Below are 17,467 nucleotides of genomic sequence, written 5' to 3'. Positions count from 1 at the left end.
CAGTTTTGTAGAAATGTAGTGAAGTAGAAAGTACAGATACTTACTGTAAAATGTAGTGGAGTAAAAGTAGAAAGTACCCATTATTAAATCTACTTAAGTAAAGTACAGATACACGAAAACTCTACTTAAGTACAGTAAAGAAGTACTTGTACTTCGTTACTTCCCACCACTGATGCCTGGTGTACAAAAAAGTGGATGCAGTGCTTTGCTACTAACTGTCAACAATACAACAACTAAATAAAAGGGTCAGGAAAAGGTTTTATTGAAGAAAAAAATAGTGAGGAGAGGAAAGTAGTTCAGTTATGCTAGCTTGACTTTGACAACCGTGACATGTAGATGTGATGTGGAGCTTAGTGTGTTTCGATTCAGTTACAAGATTAAAAAAGGCGACATAAACACCAACTCTGACAGATCATTAGTAGAGCAGGTGTTTTAATGAGCTAATCAACCACGGCACTGTTAGATGAGCTAATAGCAGCGGAAGCTAATCTAACACAAATATTATATTTTGCAATTAATAATTGCAAAATAAACATAAAACTGTAATGGACTGGACTGGTTGTTCTGTTCTTTGTGTGGGAAATGTTTGTGTTTTTGGTGTTGAATCCTGATATAGTGGTGTTGTTGTCAATCGCAAGTCATTTTGAGTTATTCTTCAATGGTTTTTCTGCGTTAATTTCCCGTTTGCTGCGCTGAGTTAATCATTCCTACATCTCCAGGTTTCATTCAGTTAACGGTATCGTTCTACCGCGGCAGCGCGGCTGTTCGTGGCATGTGAAAGAATCGTCTTTTTGCCCTCCAGCACTGAGCTGAAGCGCAAAATTTCCAGTTGTAAACAACATCATGCCAGGAGTTCATGGACAACTACATCAAAATCTATTTGTTTCAGACTTCTAAACATCAGTGGGTCTGATGTGCTCAAATTGTCAAGTTTATTTACGTAGCAGATTCAGCACCAAGGCAGTTCAAAGTGCTTTACACCATAAAAACATCACGCACTCATCAATTATGAAACAAGGAGTAAACATTACAGTTTGTCAAATATCCTCCTCAAAATAATCAAGCAAACATCAGATATGCTGGTCAATATTTAACTCACCGCTAATCAAACACAACTCTGAACAGGTGGGGTTTTAGCTTTGATTTAAAGGAACTCAGGGTTTCGGATGTTTTGCAGTTTTCTGGAAGTTTGTTCCATATTTGTGGTGAATACAGCTGATGATGATCCTCACATAATCTCCAAATACCCTCTACTGAAGTTTATGTTGAAACAAAATGAGGAAAGGTTTAGTGAACATAAATTCTTTGCAAGGCTGCACATTAAAACCAAAAATTACACAGTGGTAGTGGACAAACTTTGTGATGCCGTTTCATTATAAAACCCAGTTTCTTTAGTGTGAACGTTCAGAGCTCAGGAGTTGCTGTTTGGAGTAAAGGTTAAAGTTTAAATAGGACTCAAAGAATCTTATAAAGATGAACAGTTCACCAGGATTTACCTTTTTAGGGTTTGAATGTGGGTCACTGGGACTTTTCTGTTGTGATGTTTTTTTTTTTTAACTTTTTTTATTTTCATCAATTTATTGTATTATGTAAAAAAAATTTGGGGCTGCACAGTGGTGCAGTTGGTAGAGCTGTTGCCTTGCAGCAAGAAGGTTCTGGGTTCGATTCCTGGCCCCGGTCTTTCTGCATCGAGTTTGCATGTTCTCCCTGTGCATGCGTGGGTTTTCTCCGGGTACTCCGGTTTCCTCCCACAGTCCAAAAACATGACTGTCAGGTTAATTGGTCTGTCTAAATTGTCCCTAGGTGTGTGTGTGTGTGTGTGTGTGTGTGTGTGTGTGCATGATTGTTTGTCCTGTGTGTCTCTGTGTTGCCCTGCGACAGACTGGCGACCTGCCTCTCACCCGAAACGTTGGCTGGAGATAGAGACCAGCAACCCTCCCAACCCCATTAGGGGACAAGGGTGTAAGAAAATGGATGGATGTAATTTTTTTACATCATTTTGGTGCAGTTTCAACCTGTTTTTAAAAGTGCTAATTGTCCATATTCTATATTGAATAATTGACATTTTAGGATATTTCATCAAAAAAGCTGATTTCTTTAGTGATCATATTTTAAAAAGGAGCTTCTTTAAGTGCATCTTAAGAAGTGAAGAGATATCTTAGATCTTGGGTTTATAAGATAAGATGTCATTTGAGGAAAGCAAACACTATTATTTTGTGTTCATAAACAGAATAGAGGTTTTGAAAATCTCAAACCGTGTTCTAAAAGTCTAAAATTATTGTACAATTCAGTCCAGGTTTGCAGTTTATTTTTGTTGACTAATGAAAAGCAATAGAATAGAAATATCCTCCATTGTCCCCGAGTGTGGAAATTCAAGTACCACAGCAGCAAAGTGACATAAATGGAAGCATGCAGATTCACACGAAGGTAAAATAAAATGGTAACAAATATAAAAAAGACTACAAAGTGAGAGCAAACTTACAATGTAATGAAAAATATGTTATATTGCACTTTCAATATAACAAAATCAAAAACTAGCCTTAGCATTCCCTGTTACTACACCCTTTTCCAGGACCAATAATGCCATCGTTGTTGCCATGAACATATTCCTCAAATATATATTAATTCAAATTATATTGGATTTAATTAGTCCATTCATTTTCACAGTTATCTGGCTCTGAAATTATATATTAGATTCACTTACCCATACAGCAAGTACAACTCTAGAAAAACAACATCTAGATAAGTGAGTATTCAGTTATCAAGAATCTTTCAATTGACCCTTTGCACGTGACGTCACGCCCTCCATAACTCCGCCATGACTGACGTCTAAACAGCCAATGTACTTCTTTAAAGTTAGTCTAAAAACAGACATATGTAACCTAATATCGCTCTTATGTAGTTGATTTGACGTTAAAAATGGTCGGCTGGACAAACACACAAGGATGTAATTTTATTTTATGACTTTTAATGAGGAAAGATGGCGGCGGAGGATATCAGCCGTTAATCATATCGACCCTCGGTGTAATCGCGGATTTGCAGCGAACACTTTGTACAAGGTAAGAAAATTAACGTTCACATAATTTATAAGTATGATTAGAAAGATATCAAATATTACATCATGGAAAAGGTACATGTCTAACCACTGGTAACCATGGAGACAGTGCCGATGTTACGTCATGTAGCCTAGCATGTATGGAAAAAACTGGTTAGCATCTCGTCTTTTGCACGTTTTTAATGCTGCTCCAGTTTAATGGGAAACACTGTTTATGACATAGTGACATAAATCATGCGGTGTGAATTCAGACAAAATCAGTAATTTGATCAACACGTCAGGAGGGAGGAGGTACAGGTGGGTCGGTTTCTAAGCTAGCTGTTTCCAACTTCTGTAAATACCGCCGACTATGAGCCCCAATCAGGTGTCTTACTTTCACAGACAAATTAGCTCGACTCAAACAAGTAGAAACCATGAATAAACTGGCAAAATTAACTTTGAAAAACAATCTCAGCCCCCCTGTTGAATCGCTGGTGTCTTCGGAGACGCCGCATCGCACTACCTGAATCATATTTGCACCTTGACGGATGGCGATTCCAGGCGCCATCTGTCATTGATGATGAATGATTAAGTTGCAAAGGATCACTAGCTGAAACATTGTCCATATTCTATATTGAATAATAAATAAATTATACCCAATGGGAACTCCTTGGTTTAAGTTGAAGTTCTTAAGATCTATTCAGTTATGTTATTTGTCACTTTGCTGCCAAAGGTTTCTGAAGTAGACAGTTGTTTACCTTAATAGCCTCTACTGGCTCATGGCTAATTTAGATACATTTGTCTTAAGTCCCACCTGCCGCACCACAGCTTTTTTAATTACAGTAGTACTGAGCTGATGACCTGAATTTCTATCTGGAGGATATCGGTTAGAATAAGTGGTTAACAGAGGATACCAGTAAACACGATAAAACAGAGTTAACTGAGGCAGCTTTTAATTAAAGTCGAGTTTCATGTTAGACCGGAGAGTTAGGATGAAGATGTGTGTACATTAGCCGAGTCCCTGCAGAAAAAGCTACTTTTAAATAAATCCGCACTCGCACACAGACAGATTGTGTTTTACAGCAACCAGCAGCAACAGCCAGAGTAAAAAAAGACAAGGTGACAAACTGAAGTCGGTTACTAATCTGCACGGAGAGACCATCTGGTGCCACCGGGCCTTCAGAGACTCCGCATCGCACTACCTGAACTCAGATTTGCACTTTGACTAAAACACTGAGAAAACCTTTGAGGTAAGGTTAAACAAAGAACAAAAGTGTGGCACCTCAGCAGCTCGAACACCGGAGGGAGAAACATATGCTCTGCGCACAATTAACTAAAACTGCTAAACTGGTTTGGCGGCGATTCATCGAAATGCTTCATTTCTTTTGTTTTCATGTCAGCACAATTGAGATTTGTTTAGTTTTGTGGCACGGAGGCATGTTGGGTTCACAAATGGCTACCGGCTTGAAGCAGCGTGTCTTTCTTTTGCCCTCATGCAACTTCTAGTTCATTCCTTTAACTTTAAATTACAATAAAAATGTACATATTTAACACTTAATTTAAACATCAAGCACACAGGAAAGTCTCGTTACGGAAACTCTGCAGCGATAAATGGTCTTTGTTTGAAAGTGTGCAGAAGTCAGACCTTGAGATTTATTTGTCCATCTCCTATGCACATATTTTACTAAAAATGTGTGCAATATGTCTTTTTAATTTATTCATGTAAGATCTTTGCATATTAATGAATGTTGGTAATAATTGGGCAACTATTTTGTTGTCAGTTCACCATTTTACAGCCAGCTCTTTGATTTGCCGTGGTTTTGTAGGACTGAGTGAATGTGTTTAGTGATGTGGAAGCGTTGCGTAGGCCGACAGACTGGAGGTAAGGGTTTCTGTACGGACGTGAGTCGACGTGACCTTTCCTTCACTTTTTTCACGCTGCGACCTCAAACGTCTTCGGGATTCTAAGAGACGCACCAACAGAAAGAGGTGCGAGGTTGTGGAGTGGATGGAAAATGGTGCCGTCATGATCGTTGGGTCTTTGTGCTCTTGGTTCTCACGTGGTGTTTAAGCAGATTGATTGGGGTTGTTGATTATTACACATCGTTAAGGATGTTCTGTACATTGTTTTTGTATTTTTCTTTAGTTCTGCTGTGTTTTCAAATTTCAGATTTATTCAAGTCCCAAATGTAATGTTACAGCAAGTATGATTATAAAATGACATAAAAACTAAAATAACTTTTTGACGCTATTGAACAGTTCTGTAAGTGTTCAATACACTTACAGAGTAATACGTAGCAGAGTAATTACCGAGCAGAGTAATAAATATTACTCTGCTAATATTTGTTAGTATTACTAATAAATACTAAGATTTCCAAACCAACAGAGGAGAGAAAATGTCAGCAAAGATTCAATATATGATCTATAAAATAGAGTAATTGTTGACTTATCAACCTGAAACTTCTTAGACAGTCTATGGCCTTTCTGTTTTTTTGCAGGTACTCTGAATGGTGGGAAAATTTTTACTTATTATTCAAAATAGTCCCAAGATATCTGTAATTTACTACCATCTTATTCTGGCATGACTCTTCAGGATAACAGATTATTAGAAGGGGCGTCTATTAGACTGACATGAATATCATCAACATGACAAAACTCCTGCCATGAACATGAAGGAGTCTTTATGAATGTTTATGACTGTTGTCAGTCGGTAAATAATGATACTTTTAAAGCGCAGCTGCATTAAGTCCATCAAAAACGTCACATTTCCATTAAAAGTATCATCATTTACCAAATGACACGTCATGACAACAGTCACAAACATTCATGAAGACTCCTTCATGTTCATGACAGGCGTTATGTCACGTTTATGACACGGTCACGTCTTACGCACAACCCTTCAAATAAAGTGTCACCATCTTTAGTTTCTGGTTCAGTTTAATTTGTTTGTGTATTTTTCAGCTTCCTCTTTGTTTATTGGTCGACTTCCATCCGTTTTCCTGCTCAGGTTCTTCCCAGGCTGCATTGATTTTTCCTGATTAATCATGCATCCACCTTCCCAGCAGTTATAAGTCTGTCGGTTTCCTCGCTGCGTTGCCAGATTCTCTGATCTCCTTTGTACGTTTTCTCCTCACCGTTGTTGCTCAAGCTGATTTGAATATCAGAGACCCAAACATAAAGCCTTGTGGAACCTGAGGTGTGTTTGTTGTTTGCTCAGCTTTATAATTACCAAATAATACAAGGTTGTCCTGGTCTGCCAAAACATCTAGACAACTGTTTAGATTCGGTTTCCATTAGTTATTAAATATGACCAAAAAAAAAAAAAAAAAAACGGTTTCTAAGTGATTTATGATCACATTGTAAACTTAATTTCAGTGTCTTTTCACCTCCTAAATGTCACAAAAACAGCAAAATCTTAGTTCTTGGAAATCCAAACCACCCGAAAAATGTTCACAGGGCACTTTACCTTTAATACTTATGTTTTGTATAATAGTTCTTGTTAATCTGCAATATTTTACATCTCCAGATATCTTTAGAAAAGGTGAACAGCCTGTGTGTGGGATCTTTCTGTATTTTTCTAACTACTCAACCTCTCAGTTCATACGGGAAGGAAAAATGCGATGTCAGCTCTGTGTTCTCATCACCTAAAACATTACACAATAGTAGAATAATTATATAAATCATAAGTATGCTCCTTTGTGCATCTCCAAATATTTACACACCTTTATTTCCTGCCGGGACTCCATTTTGCAGCACCTCATTTGCTTTTCATGAGAAGCTATTATTTTCTGCCACATCCAAAATATGTGTGATGACACATCCTTTTCTTTTTGAGCGTGAAATGTTGAATTAACACTGCGAACAGCAATACGTTATTGTGTGCGAGCTTGTGTGTGTGTGCTCTTTTGCACGGTGTTCGTCAGGAACACAGACCGTCTCTGTGTCTTTGCATGCAAAGTCACTGTTTGCACACAAACATGTAGGTGTGTGTCAGACAGAGGTCTTCCATGTCGTATGAATAATTCAGTCAAGTGCTGGCTCAAGACGAGCCCGGCGGCTATCAGGTTACAGGAAGTAGGACCGGTACATCCACAGCAGCCAAGGCACAGCCAGTAGTCATTTACTACTGTTCTTTGCCTGTGCGGTCATTTAACATCTATGCATTACCGCTATTGATTGACATAAAAGCCGGACAAATTCAGCTAAACCGTAATTAGCCAGAGACCATGACCCAACATGAGCTGAGAGAGAGGCGTTATAAAGAAGCTGGGAGACAGATTAAGTTTGCTCCAAGGGGACAGAACCGAGGAGATGAAGAGGAAATGGCTGTCCCTAGCTTCAACAGTCTGTAAATAATGTGTGCTTTGAGCGAAAAATAAACTGTTGCATTCATTGTGATCCGTAAACTGCTGCCACTTGATTTTATTACATTCAATAACCCCATTTGTATTTGACGCATCTGTTGTCACGCTTTGTGGAAGACACTACCGATGGTGTTTGTTGCCAGATGATTGCACTCTCGTTGACACTTCATAGATTGTTGGATTTCAGCAGCCAGTCCATGAAATGCCTGCCAGAGGCTGCTGCTCACTTGTCAGGGCTCATGCATGATGGAGAGTTGGACTTGAAATGCTGTTGGCCCTCTTCCTTAGCCATCCTGATCTCTGCACCAGCATCTATGGACGCAGGGAGTTTCAGGAAGGAAGGACTTTGAAAATGGAGGGCAAAGCTGCCAAATCGCTTCGCCAAATCTCTTGTGAAAACCCTGCTCAGATTAGGCAGAGAGCAGCTCTTTAAGCAGCCCTGACAGATGGACTGCCTAATTTACTTTGCCATTAGCTGGGAGCAATGGACAATGCTCACTGGCCTCTACCCGTCTTTACCCTTTGCCAAGGACCCTCCTCCAGTAAATCCTGAACTGCTCTTAGCTCTCCCCAACCCCACCCTCCTAGAGCTTGCATGCTCTTCTTCTCAGTTTCATGGGGCTTTGTGAGCTCTCTCTAAATCCTATCCCTCTAGGAAGATACCAGGTCGTCCTCAGCACAGTAATGGACCCGCTCCTCTGTGATTGTGTTGTAGACAGTAGCGGCTGCAGCTGTACGCACCTTGAGATTTTTTTATTTTATTTCCTAACCCTCTTTAATATAAACAGAATTCTGGAGAAAAAAAGATCGTGTCAAAACATCTCGTCACATGTCCTAAACCTAAATGTTGTCGGTTTACTTTTGCTTATTTGGCGGCCTGGTGATCTTTTTGTAAACTAAAAATGAACAAGCGCAGTTTCAAGTGTAGTTCTATGGGCGTTCGTTTGGACCCCGCCTCAGATTTTTACTGTTTTTTTTTTGTTGTTTGTTCTTTTGGGGTATTTTTGTGTGAAGAGCTGATGGGTCACCTGGTTGACCGGCCGTGACATCCGCCACGCTCTTCCTGAGCGTCGCGCTAAGAGTGCTGGAGGGTGAAACAGTTCAATCTAGTCAAGACTTTGCCAAAAAAGAGCAGACATGAAGCAAACATTGTTGCTTCAAATCCTTTTAAAGTGTCCATATAAAAAGCAGTTAGTGTGGAAGTTAAACGTGTGCAGTCTTATTCTGAATGTAAAGGCACCTACTTTCATAGTAAGAACCTGCAGGTCCCATGATGACACTGTAGGAAACAGTTTCTTGGATTTTCCACACCATCAAATGGAAACATTTAATCAGTTGCCTGCAACGGCCTTTACATTGCAAAAATAGGATTCACTATTCCAACAACAGAGTTTCTAATATGTCCTGTCGTCACCCTTGTTGCCTAAAATGTGAGTTATTTTTCACAGACTTGTGCTGGCAGAGGAAGAGCTGAAGATTCATGATTAGGATTTGCCTCTGGTTATGGTAAAAGGACAGTTTGTTAAATGAATAAGAGGAAATATAACATTATATAGAAAACCTCTGTATGCCAGGCAGAACCCAAACCTCAACATGACGGTTTGCAAGGCCTTATGCTCCATAAAAGACAGCAACCTTCGTCTGTGATTCAAGCACCAACTCGGCAGTCCATTCATACATCTACTGGATATCTGGGTTTATTGCTCCAGAACCATATCTGTCCTTTTTTATAATGTGTCCAAGGTAAAACTGAACATACCCAGATAATATATAAAAAAGTACATAAAGAGGATCTTCCCAAGTGGAGGAGTTTAAGTTTCTCTGGGTTTTGCTCACTAATGAGTCGGGAGATCGATAGACGGATTGTTGATGTTTTTAATTTAACAAGTAAAGATTTAAAAAAGGCAGATTGAGTTTTTGAAGAACTTTATGAAAACCCATTAGTGGTTAAGTTATCTGCTATTTTATGCTCTTTATTACCCAAAAGACTTGATTTTTGGCAGTTTTATGAAATAAGATTAGATTTAAAGACAAGGTAATTTTATTTATATAGCACATTTTCCACAATAAGGCAGCTCTAAGTGCTTTACATGAATTAGAAGGACATTCCTGTAATGTGTCCGTGAACAGGTTAGGATAGATCTGTGGCCTATACAAAACATGTTCATTATATTTTTTGCACAAAATCATTCCTAGATATTGAGATTTCAGCCTATTCAGTTCTGCCTGTTTTACTTTAAATCCAAGTAAGCTGCTGCTGGCCACGCCCCCCAATATGGAGCCATTTAAATTTCAAACAAATGAATAAGTATACAAATGCACTTCTTTGAAAAGCAGAAGTAGAGCCTCCTGCACAACCAAGAAGAATGCAGCAAGTGGTTTCTGGATGGTAAATCTCGTCTTTCCAGCAGCCATTGTACAGCGCATACAGCGGTAAAACCAGCTGACCAAATGTGCTGGAGCTTTGCTGGGGTTGCTGGGTGACGGGCAACGTCTGCTGATTTGTGACGTTATATTCTGAACATTCTTGCAACCAGATACAAAAACAACATGAACTTATTGCCAATTAATGGCTGGGTGTTTATTTTTAGTGCTTGGTTTTTTTTTTTTTTTAGAAGCAACAGAAACCCAAATGGAAGAACAAAAACATGCAAATTTTACATAATAGATCTCCGTTAGTGATGTCTTGTTTTGAAAAACAATACATTTATAGTTAGTTTTGGTCCTGCTAGGTTAATACCTAATGGATTTACTCAGTCTTACCATACTGGCTCCTCGTCTGCCTTTATAAATGTTGCTTCTTATTGTGCAACTTGCCGCAGGTCTGCGTCACGGCCTGGGTCAGCTGATCTTCAGCGACGGGACGTGCTTCACCGGACAGTTTGAGAACGGCCTGTTCAACGGCTGCGGCGTTCTGGTGTTTCCTGATGGATCCAGGTTCGTGCCTCAGCGCGTGTCCCTTCATGAATTACAGTATTTTATTTGTTCCGATTAGAAAATCATTAGGATTGTGCTAGATTAATGGAGTGCTTCCTCTGCTTATTGTGCAAGTTATCTGCAAGTTTTTCCATTTAGGTTTTCGCTAACAATGCCAGATTAGAAAGATGCCAGTGGAGGTTCACGGTTCCACTGAGTGACGGGTCGCCACAATGCAAAAATGTCAACCTCCAATATTAAAAACACTCAATACACAACCTTCATCCAGGGTTCTTTCTAAGAAAGAGAAGGATATGAACAATATGTCAATTGTATTATCTTAATTCAGCACTTAGGAAAAATGTATATTTGAAAATGTTATCTCCTTGTTTTGTGAAAGAATATACAACACATTATAAGTGCTTATATCTTTCATTAATGTGGATTATTTGATCATTTTTTCCCAATGTATTTGTGAGAAAAACTGGATACAAACAATGGATAGTTGAGGTCTGACAAAAAAGGGTTATTCTATTCCAAAATATATTTTTTGCAGTGTAACATGGAGCAGATCAATAGAAATAAATTTAGCAGAAACCTTAATCAGTTTCTTTGGTCTTTCTGATAATTTTGCATAATTTTTTTAATCATCCACCGCAGAGTAGCTTCCTGTGGGTTCCGACTCGTTTCCACTCCATCCGTTTTAGTTTGGCGCCTCAACTTTTTAAAATTTACTGGTTTTATAAGTAGCTACATTAGCCGCTGAGTCCATTTGTCACATCACTGTTTAGTAGCCAATGTGATGGAAACTAAACATTGTGCTTGTAAGCTGTCTGGATCGAGCTAGCGTCGTAGCGCCACCTTCCCAGGATGCATTGCAACATAAACAACACGGTGACATTTATTTTTCCAAAATCAAAATAAATGTTTCTCAAATAAAATATTGTCAGACCTAACTATGGACATCTTTAACAACATTTGATCAAAGTTTTGAAGTTCGTAAGTCAACACCAAAGTAAAAAGTATGAAAAAGCCTAGATGTTTTTGTTTAGTTTTTAAATGTCAAATGAAAGAATTTCTAGCAGCCATTATACAGTGCATACAGTGGTAAAACCAGCTGGTTACTATTTGTGTAATGACAATAATGCAGAAAGGAATTCCTGCAAGCCTTTAAATATTAAAGCTGCATTGTTAGGAAGTCCAAGCCTAAATTCCTCAAGTGAACAAGTTGTTCCAGATGAGTCATTCCAATCATAACTGTTTAGAAAATGCATCTAATATTCGTTTTGTTGAGGTAAACTGAACTGGTGCACCTTCCACATCTTTTTAAAGGTTTCATCGGCACTTTCTACATTTAAACAGAAGAGAAAAAAGTGTAAAAGAAAAAAATGCGTGCAGAACAGATGTTTTAAAAGACCTGCATTTATCCTCAGTAAAGTGCTTTCATCGCCTGACCTTTCCAATCTTTTTCAAATTGGCCTTTTCTGTTACAACATTAGCTGCCCAGCATTCCAAGGTAGACGCATAATCTCCGTTCATTCTTCTGGCAAGATTTCTAAAATTAATTGGCTTTATTTGACAGATGTATAAAAATCTTCAATCTATTCAGCTGCTTTTGTTAACGGTTCCCTTATGTTTGCTGGACCTTGTTTAAGTGCGACACCCTCAACATAAAGACGTTGAGGACAGCCTATTCAGGCCTGTATGTTGTGCTACAGCTTGGACAAAACATTTAATTTATTTTTCAAGGGCTTTGAAATCACCAAAACATGTTTTCCAGCCTCAACTCTCCTTTTCAGTATCAACACTTTTTAAAACTCCACGGATAAGTTTGGACTTTTAAATTGCTCCCAAAGTTTAGAAAGCTTCCAGTAAAGTTGGTACCGCTTTGCTGAATTCCAGCAAAACAGCCGATAAAATATGTTATGGTAGCACTTTATTTGAAGGGGGTGAATAAGACTGACACGACACTGTCATAAACATGACATAACACATGTGATGAACATGAATAAGCCTTCATGAATATTTATGACTGTTGTCATGAAGCTCATTCTGTAAATTATGACACTTAATACAAAGTTGACATTATTCAAAATGTCTTAGTTATGACAACTTGACAACCAATAAACCATAACTGTTTAAACTTTACCTTTACTAACATAAAGTTACCTAATTTTTAAAGTGCAATCAGTAATACTTTTATAACAAATTTATATCAGTAATGATTTATTGGTTAATGTCAAGTTGTCATAACAAAGAGATTTTGAATAATGTTAACTTTGTATTAAGTGTCAGAATTTACCGAATGAGCTTTATGACAACCGTCATAAATGTTCATAAAGCCTTATTCATGTTCCAGACATGTTATGTCATGTTATGACAGTGTCATGTCATGTCAGTCTTATTCACCCCCTTCAAGTAAAGTGTTACCCATGTTATAATATACCAGAGGTGTTCAAAGTGCGGCTCGGGGGCCATCTGTGGCTCTTGGACTGATTTTTTACATTTATTTTTGGTTCCCAGCTGTGAATTAAGAAAGACACAAGTGTTTTTTTTATTTGTGTAAAATTATGAATAAACATTAAGCACAACAAAAGATGTTCAGCTTCTAAACTAAGAGCCACTTTGATTCATAGACTATTGCTGAACACACATTAGCTTTTATTGACTTTATTAAAACGTTTTGAAAGAGCCCGCTCATATAATCTTATAATTATATGTTCTCATGACTGAGTAATTTGTAATTATTTTTAATTAACGTGTTTGAATGTGCACGCTTATTTATTTATATTCAGTCATATTGAATTACTACATCACTCTTAGATATGTAAATTTAATAAACTTTATATCTTATGGCTATATTTGTATTTTTAATATTTAACACCTTACTTGTCAACTAATAAGACATTTCTAAATGGGGATGAATTTGTTTAGTCTCAGCCAAAACTAATGTCTTTTATGTTTGGCTCTACCGTGAATAAATTCCTTTCCTACAAAGAATAAAATTAGGTGACTTTTATTTGTGTGATTTTAGTTTAATTTTCATTTTTGCCACCTGATTTTGGCCCATGTTTGGAAAAGGTTTGGACGCCCCTGGTGTTGAGTTGCACAGTTGCAGGGAAGCGTTGCTGTATTTGACTCTGTGCTTTTCCTTCAGGTATGAAGGTGAATTTGTGCAGGGGAAGTTCCAGGGAGTCGGCGTTTTCACTCGCTTCGATGGCATGAAGTTTGAGGGAGAATTTAAAGGCGGGTGTGTGGACGGCCACGGTAAGCACATCAAATTACCCAGAACCCTCTGGGTGCTACAAGTTTGTTACAATATTTGGTGGCACCATTGTGATAATAAAAATTATGGTAAAAAAATTAATTACCTCCATTTTTTTAGTTTGACTGTATTTGTGTGACTCCACAGCAAATCCTGCTTTTTAAAAACATTAACATCCGAAACAGGTTCTTCAGGAGACCACAAGTGTGATTTATACCACTAAACCGCATTTAATCAAAGTTTTTAGTTTACCGATGTGTTGAAGCATGAACTCAACTTCAACATGTTTTTACTGAAGTAAAAGTAAAAAGTAGCCGTCCAAGAAATTACTCAAGAGTAAAAAAGTATTTGGTAAAAAGTCCAGTCAAGTACTGAATAACTGATCAAATTACCAATTATTTAATATTTAAATATTACATCATCAGACGGAGCAAAATGTAAAGTTAAGTGAAAATTTTGGTATTAAGGCCAAAAATGACTAATTCATAAAACAAAAAAACAAAACCAGGCATAATAAATAATTTTACAAATCAGTTTCTTTAAATAAATAAATTAAAAAAAACAACTTATGAAACTTTAAGAGAAACTGCAGCTGTGTGCCTGAGTCTGGTGAGTTTTTCCATTCAGTGGGTAGAAAATCCAGAAGTTTTCCTCAAGTAAGAGAAGAAATACTTCATAATAAAATAACTGAGGTAAAAGTAAAACGTACTATCCAGTAAAATACTCCTAAAAGTATATACTTCTTAAAAAGTTACTCAAATAAATGTAATTGACTAAATGTAACTAGTTTCTACTCAAGTATGTGAACCATTTCTCTGATATCTTTGTTTGCAGGTAACATTATACAAACATTTTAAAAATGGATGCAAAGTTTTAAAAAAAAAGAAATTGAGCGACACTGATTTGTTTTCAATGAACAACCTGAATCCACGTACAAACAGAGTTGTTATTTTGATTGTGAATTTACATAAATAAGCAGACATGATTATTTTGTGTGTTTTGAACATCGAGATGTGCTAATTGTCTGGTCTGAAACTCCTGGGTGTCTGGGCTCAAAGTCACTGGAGGTAATCAACACGTTTTTAGTTGAATGCTGCTGCTGCTGCTGGTGGCGAAGGCGGATCGACGTGTCACTGTGACAACAGACTTATATCTGTGCTTGTAAAAATAGAGACGGGGCATTATTAGCATTCCCTCCATTTTCTGACAGGTGAGAACCAGACAACAGGGTGAGCCTGACAAACGGTTTGAAACCAGCAGCTTTACGTCTTCTACCTGTTGTCGATTTTTAGTCAGAGTCCGAAATATCACAACTTGGCAAACAAAGGAGAAATGCTTTTAGCCGAAACTGTTAACGTTAAGGAAGAATGCAGAGTCTGTCGGTCAAGAATACAAATCCTGCTTTAGAGTTTATTGAACGAAGAATAAACAAAGTTACACACAAAAGAAATACATTTAAAACAATGGCAAACATAAGAACAGTAGTGAAGTATATTTATACTATATTTATTAGTGCATTTCTTTTTCTGTCAGATTATACAACTTTACTTTGTTAGTCCAAGTAATTGAATAAGAGAATCCAGCTCTTCTTCTGTGGCTGATCTGTTCCTTCTTGGGTTTTTTGAGGTTGTTTTCACTGAACTGTTGTGTTTATTTCAGTAATTATACTTTCATAACTTACCAGGTTTCAGGAAACTTGATTTGAAACGCTAATAGTCTAGAGAGACTGATTCTTATACCAAAATGTGGTTTTATTTGATCTAAACTCACCTTTCAGCGTCAGACCGCTATCGGTTTTCTGTTACAGATTTTTCTTACTGGTATTTATTTTATTTTAGACTAAACAGTTTCTGGGTAGGATTGTTTTATTAATAGCAAACTATTGATGTAACATATTGAAGCTGTTCATTTCATTTTCCCTTTGACCTTTTGGGAATTAGGAATGACGAGCGAATGAGTGGGAAACTGATTTTCAGATTTTTTTTTCTCAATTCTGAATTCATTCCTAAAAATTTCTCTACTTTTTTTTCTCAGATTTGTAACTATAACACCAGCGTTTAGACTTTTCTCCCCCATAATTCTAACTTTAATCTCACAATTTTGACGTTTTTCCTCAATTTTCCTTCCTTATCTCAGAATTCTGACTTTTCTTTCTCAGATTTGTAACTTTAATCTCAGAATTCAGAATTTTCCTCAAAATTCTAATTTTGATCTCACAATTCTGACTTTTTTCTCAGATTTCTGACTTCTGAGGAAAATGAAGATAATTCTGAAAATAATTATTTTCCCCACTGGCCCTAATGGTCTTCCGTAAATCACAGCAGGCAGCCGTGTAGAAAACAAGGTTCCTGCGTCGGTCAGCCTCGTTCTTTATCGAGTAAAACTCTACTGGTCAGAGTGAGAAAGTGTGACTCGACTGAGACTGGGTTTGTGACCCGTTTGGTTTTCTCTCCTGCAGGCCTGCTGACCTTTGCGGACGGCGGACGAGGCGGCAGCCATGAGGGCCTGTTTGAGACCAACCAGCTGAAAAGAAGAGAGAGCAGCCATGCAGCCGTTCAGAGAGCGCAGGCGGCGTCGGCCAAAGCCAGAGCTCTGGCCTTGTGACGTGGACCGGACCACCCACACCGACCCCTGGTACCGGGGTCGTCCTCCTCCCGTCAGTCTGACCTCCTCAATACTACGTCTCTAATGCTCCTTTGTTTCATCGTGTCCAGCTTCTGCAAACGATTCTGGGACAAAATGTCCAACTTTATCTTCTGGTTCATTTGAACTGTCGGGTCTGTGACCCGCAGAGTTCTCTGGAATAATCAGGACGGTAAAATCTGCTCACACAGCCGCCGACTCAGGACCAGTACCGCCGAACACACGCTGTTCGACACACTGCTAAGTGCTAAATCGGATCCAGTGTTTGATGAAAAAAAAAAACTCTGGGTGCGACATTAAATACGGGCATTTTTCAGGTAATCCTGACAACAAGCAGGTTCACACTGGGCTTTATTTAAAAGTTCAACAATTTATGATTAGAAATAGTTTAGCTTAGAAATTTTCAAACAATTAGCTTTTTTTTTCTATTTAAGTGCTTTCAATGCAAAATATCACAAGTTAAGGTTCGTAGTGTTGAATTATAAAGAAGACAGAAGCTGTGGCTTAATCTGTAAATTATAATGTCCCATCATCCCCTAAGCAATCTGATCTTTAGGGTCTAACTATAAATATTATCAACTACTTTAATCTGTTTAGAGAGAATAGCAGAGGTTAAATAATATTTCTATATGTAACGTTTTCCTCACCTGTGAGTGTAGTCACCGACAACATTAGGAACCCAGAGGGATTGGTCTAATTTAGATAGTTTCTTATAAATGCAAACTAGTGTTGAATATTTAAGTTGCAATGAGTTTGCATATCTAAGACACATGTTAACAAGTCCAGTTTTCTATATCAAGGTTAATCTATAATTACTCATATTATCATGCACATGGATTCAAATTAACTTACATGAATATAACATTCAGTTTTTAATAAGGACATGTTGATAAAATTCGACTCTGATGACTGAATGTTTTTATGCCGACTCTAAAAGATTGAATCCTGAAAACTGATTCAAAAGCTGCTTTAAGGTCATGAAAACTTAAACATCCAGGATTTTATAACAGATTTGGACTTTTGACCCAGGAATTGTAACTTTTTGTGCTCTCCAAATTAAAAACTGAAATCACAGAGGAGTCATCTTCAGTAAAAATCAGTCAGTTTTATTTGTATAATGCGACCCTTTTATGTTCGTCTCAGGTTCAGTAGGTTGACTTCATAACAGACACATTCAGGTTCTCTGCATTTATTCTGAGAGAAAATAAAGTTGGTGTTTAGCATCAGTTCAGCGGCTTCTGCCCC

General features: G+C 37.7%; 1 protein-coding gene across 1 annotated transcript in view; it reads left to right on the top strand.

Annotated features, from left to right (window-relative positions):
- LOC103470129 (MORN repeat-containing protein 4-like) overlaps nucleotides 1-16,272 on the top strand; it is a 21,898-nt gene extending 5,626 nt beyond the window's left edge. The window contains exons 3-5 of the mRNA XM_008418317.2: nucleotides 10,221-10,335; nucleotides 13,472-13,581; nucleotides 16,038-16,272. Of these exons, the coding sequence (XP_008416539.1) occupies nucleotides 10,221-10,335; nucleotides 13,472-13,581; nucleotides 16,038-16,183 (371 nt within the window). The 3' untranslated portion in view covers nucleotides 16,184-16,272. The remainder of the gene's footprint in view (nucleotides 1-10,220; nucleotides 10,336-13,471; nucleotides 13,582-16,037) is intronic.
- The last annotated feature ends 1,195 nt before the right edge of the window (nucleotides 16,273-17,467 follow it).

Source organism: Poecilia reticulata, linkage group LG1, assembly GCF_000633615.1.
Source record: "Poecilia reticulata strain Guanapo linkage group LG1, Guppy_female_1.0+MT, whole genome shotgun sequence".
Taxonomy (NCBI): domain Eukaryota; kingdom Metazoa; phylum Chordata; class Actinopteri; order Cyprinodontiformes; family Poeciliidae; genus Poecilia; species Poecilia reticulata.
The sequence above is the reverse complement of the archived record's forward strand: the minus strand, read 5'-3'. Positions and strand labels throughout refer to the sequence as shown.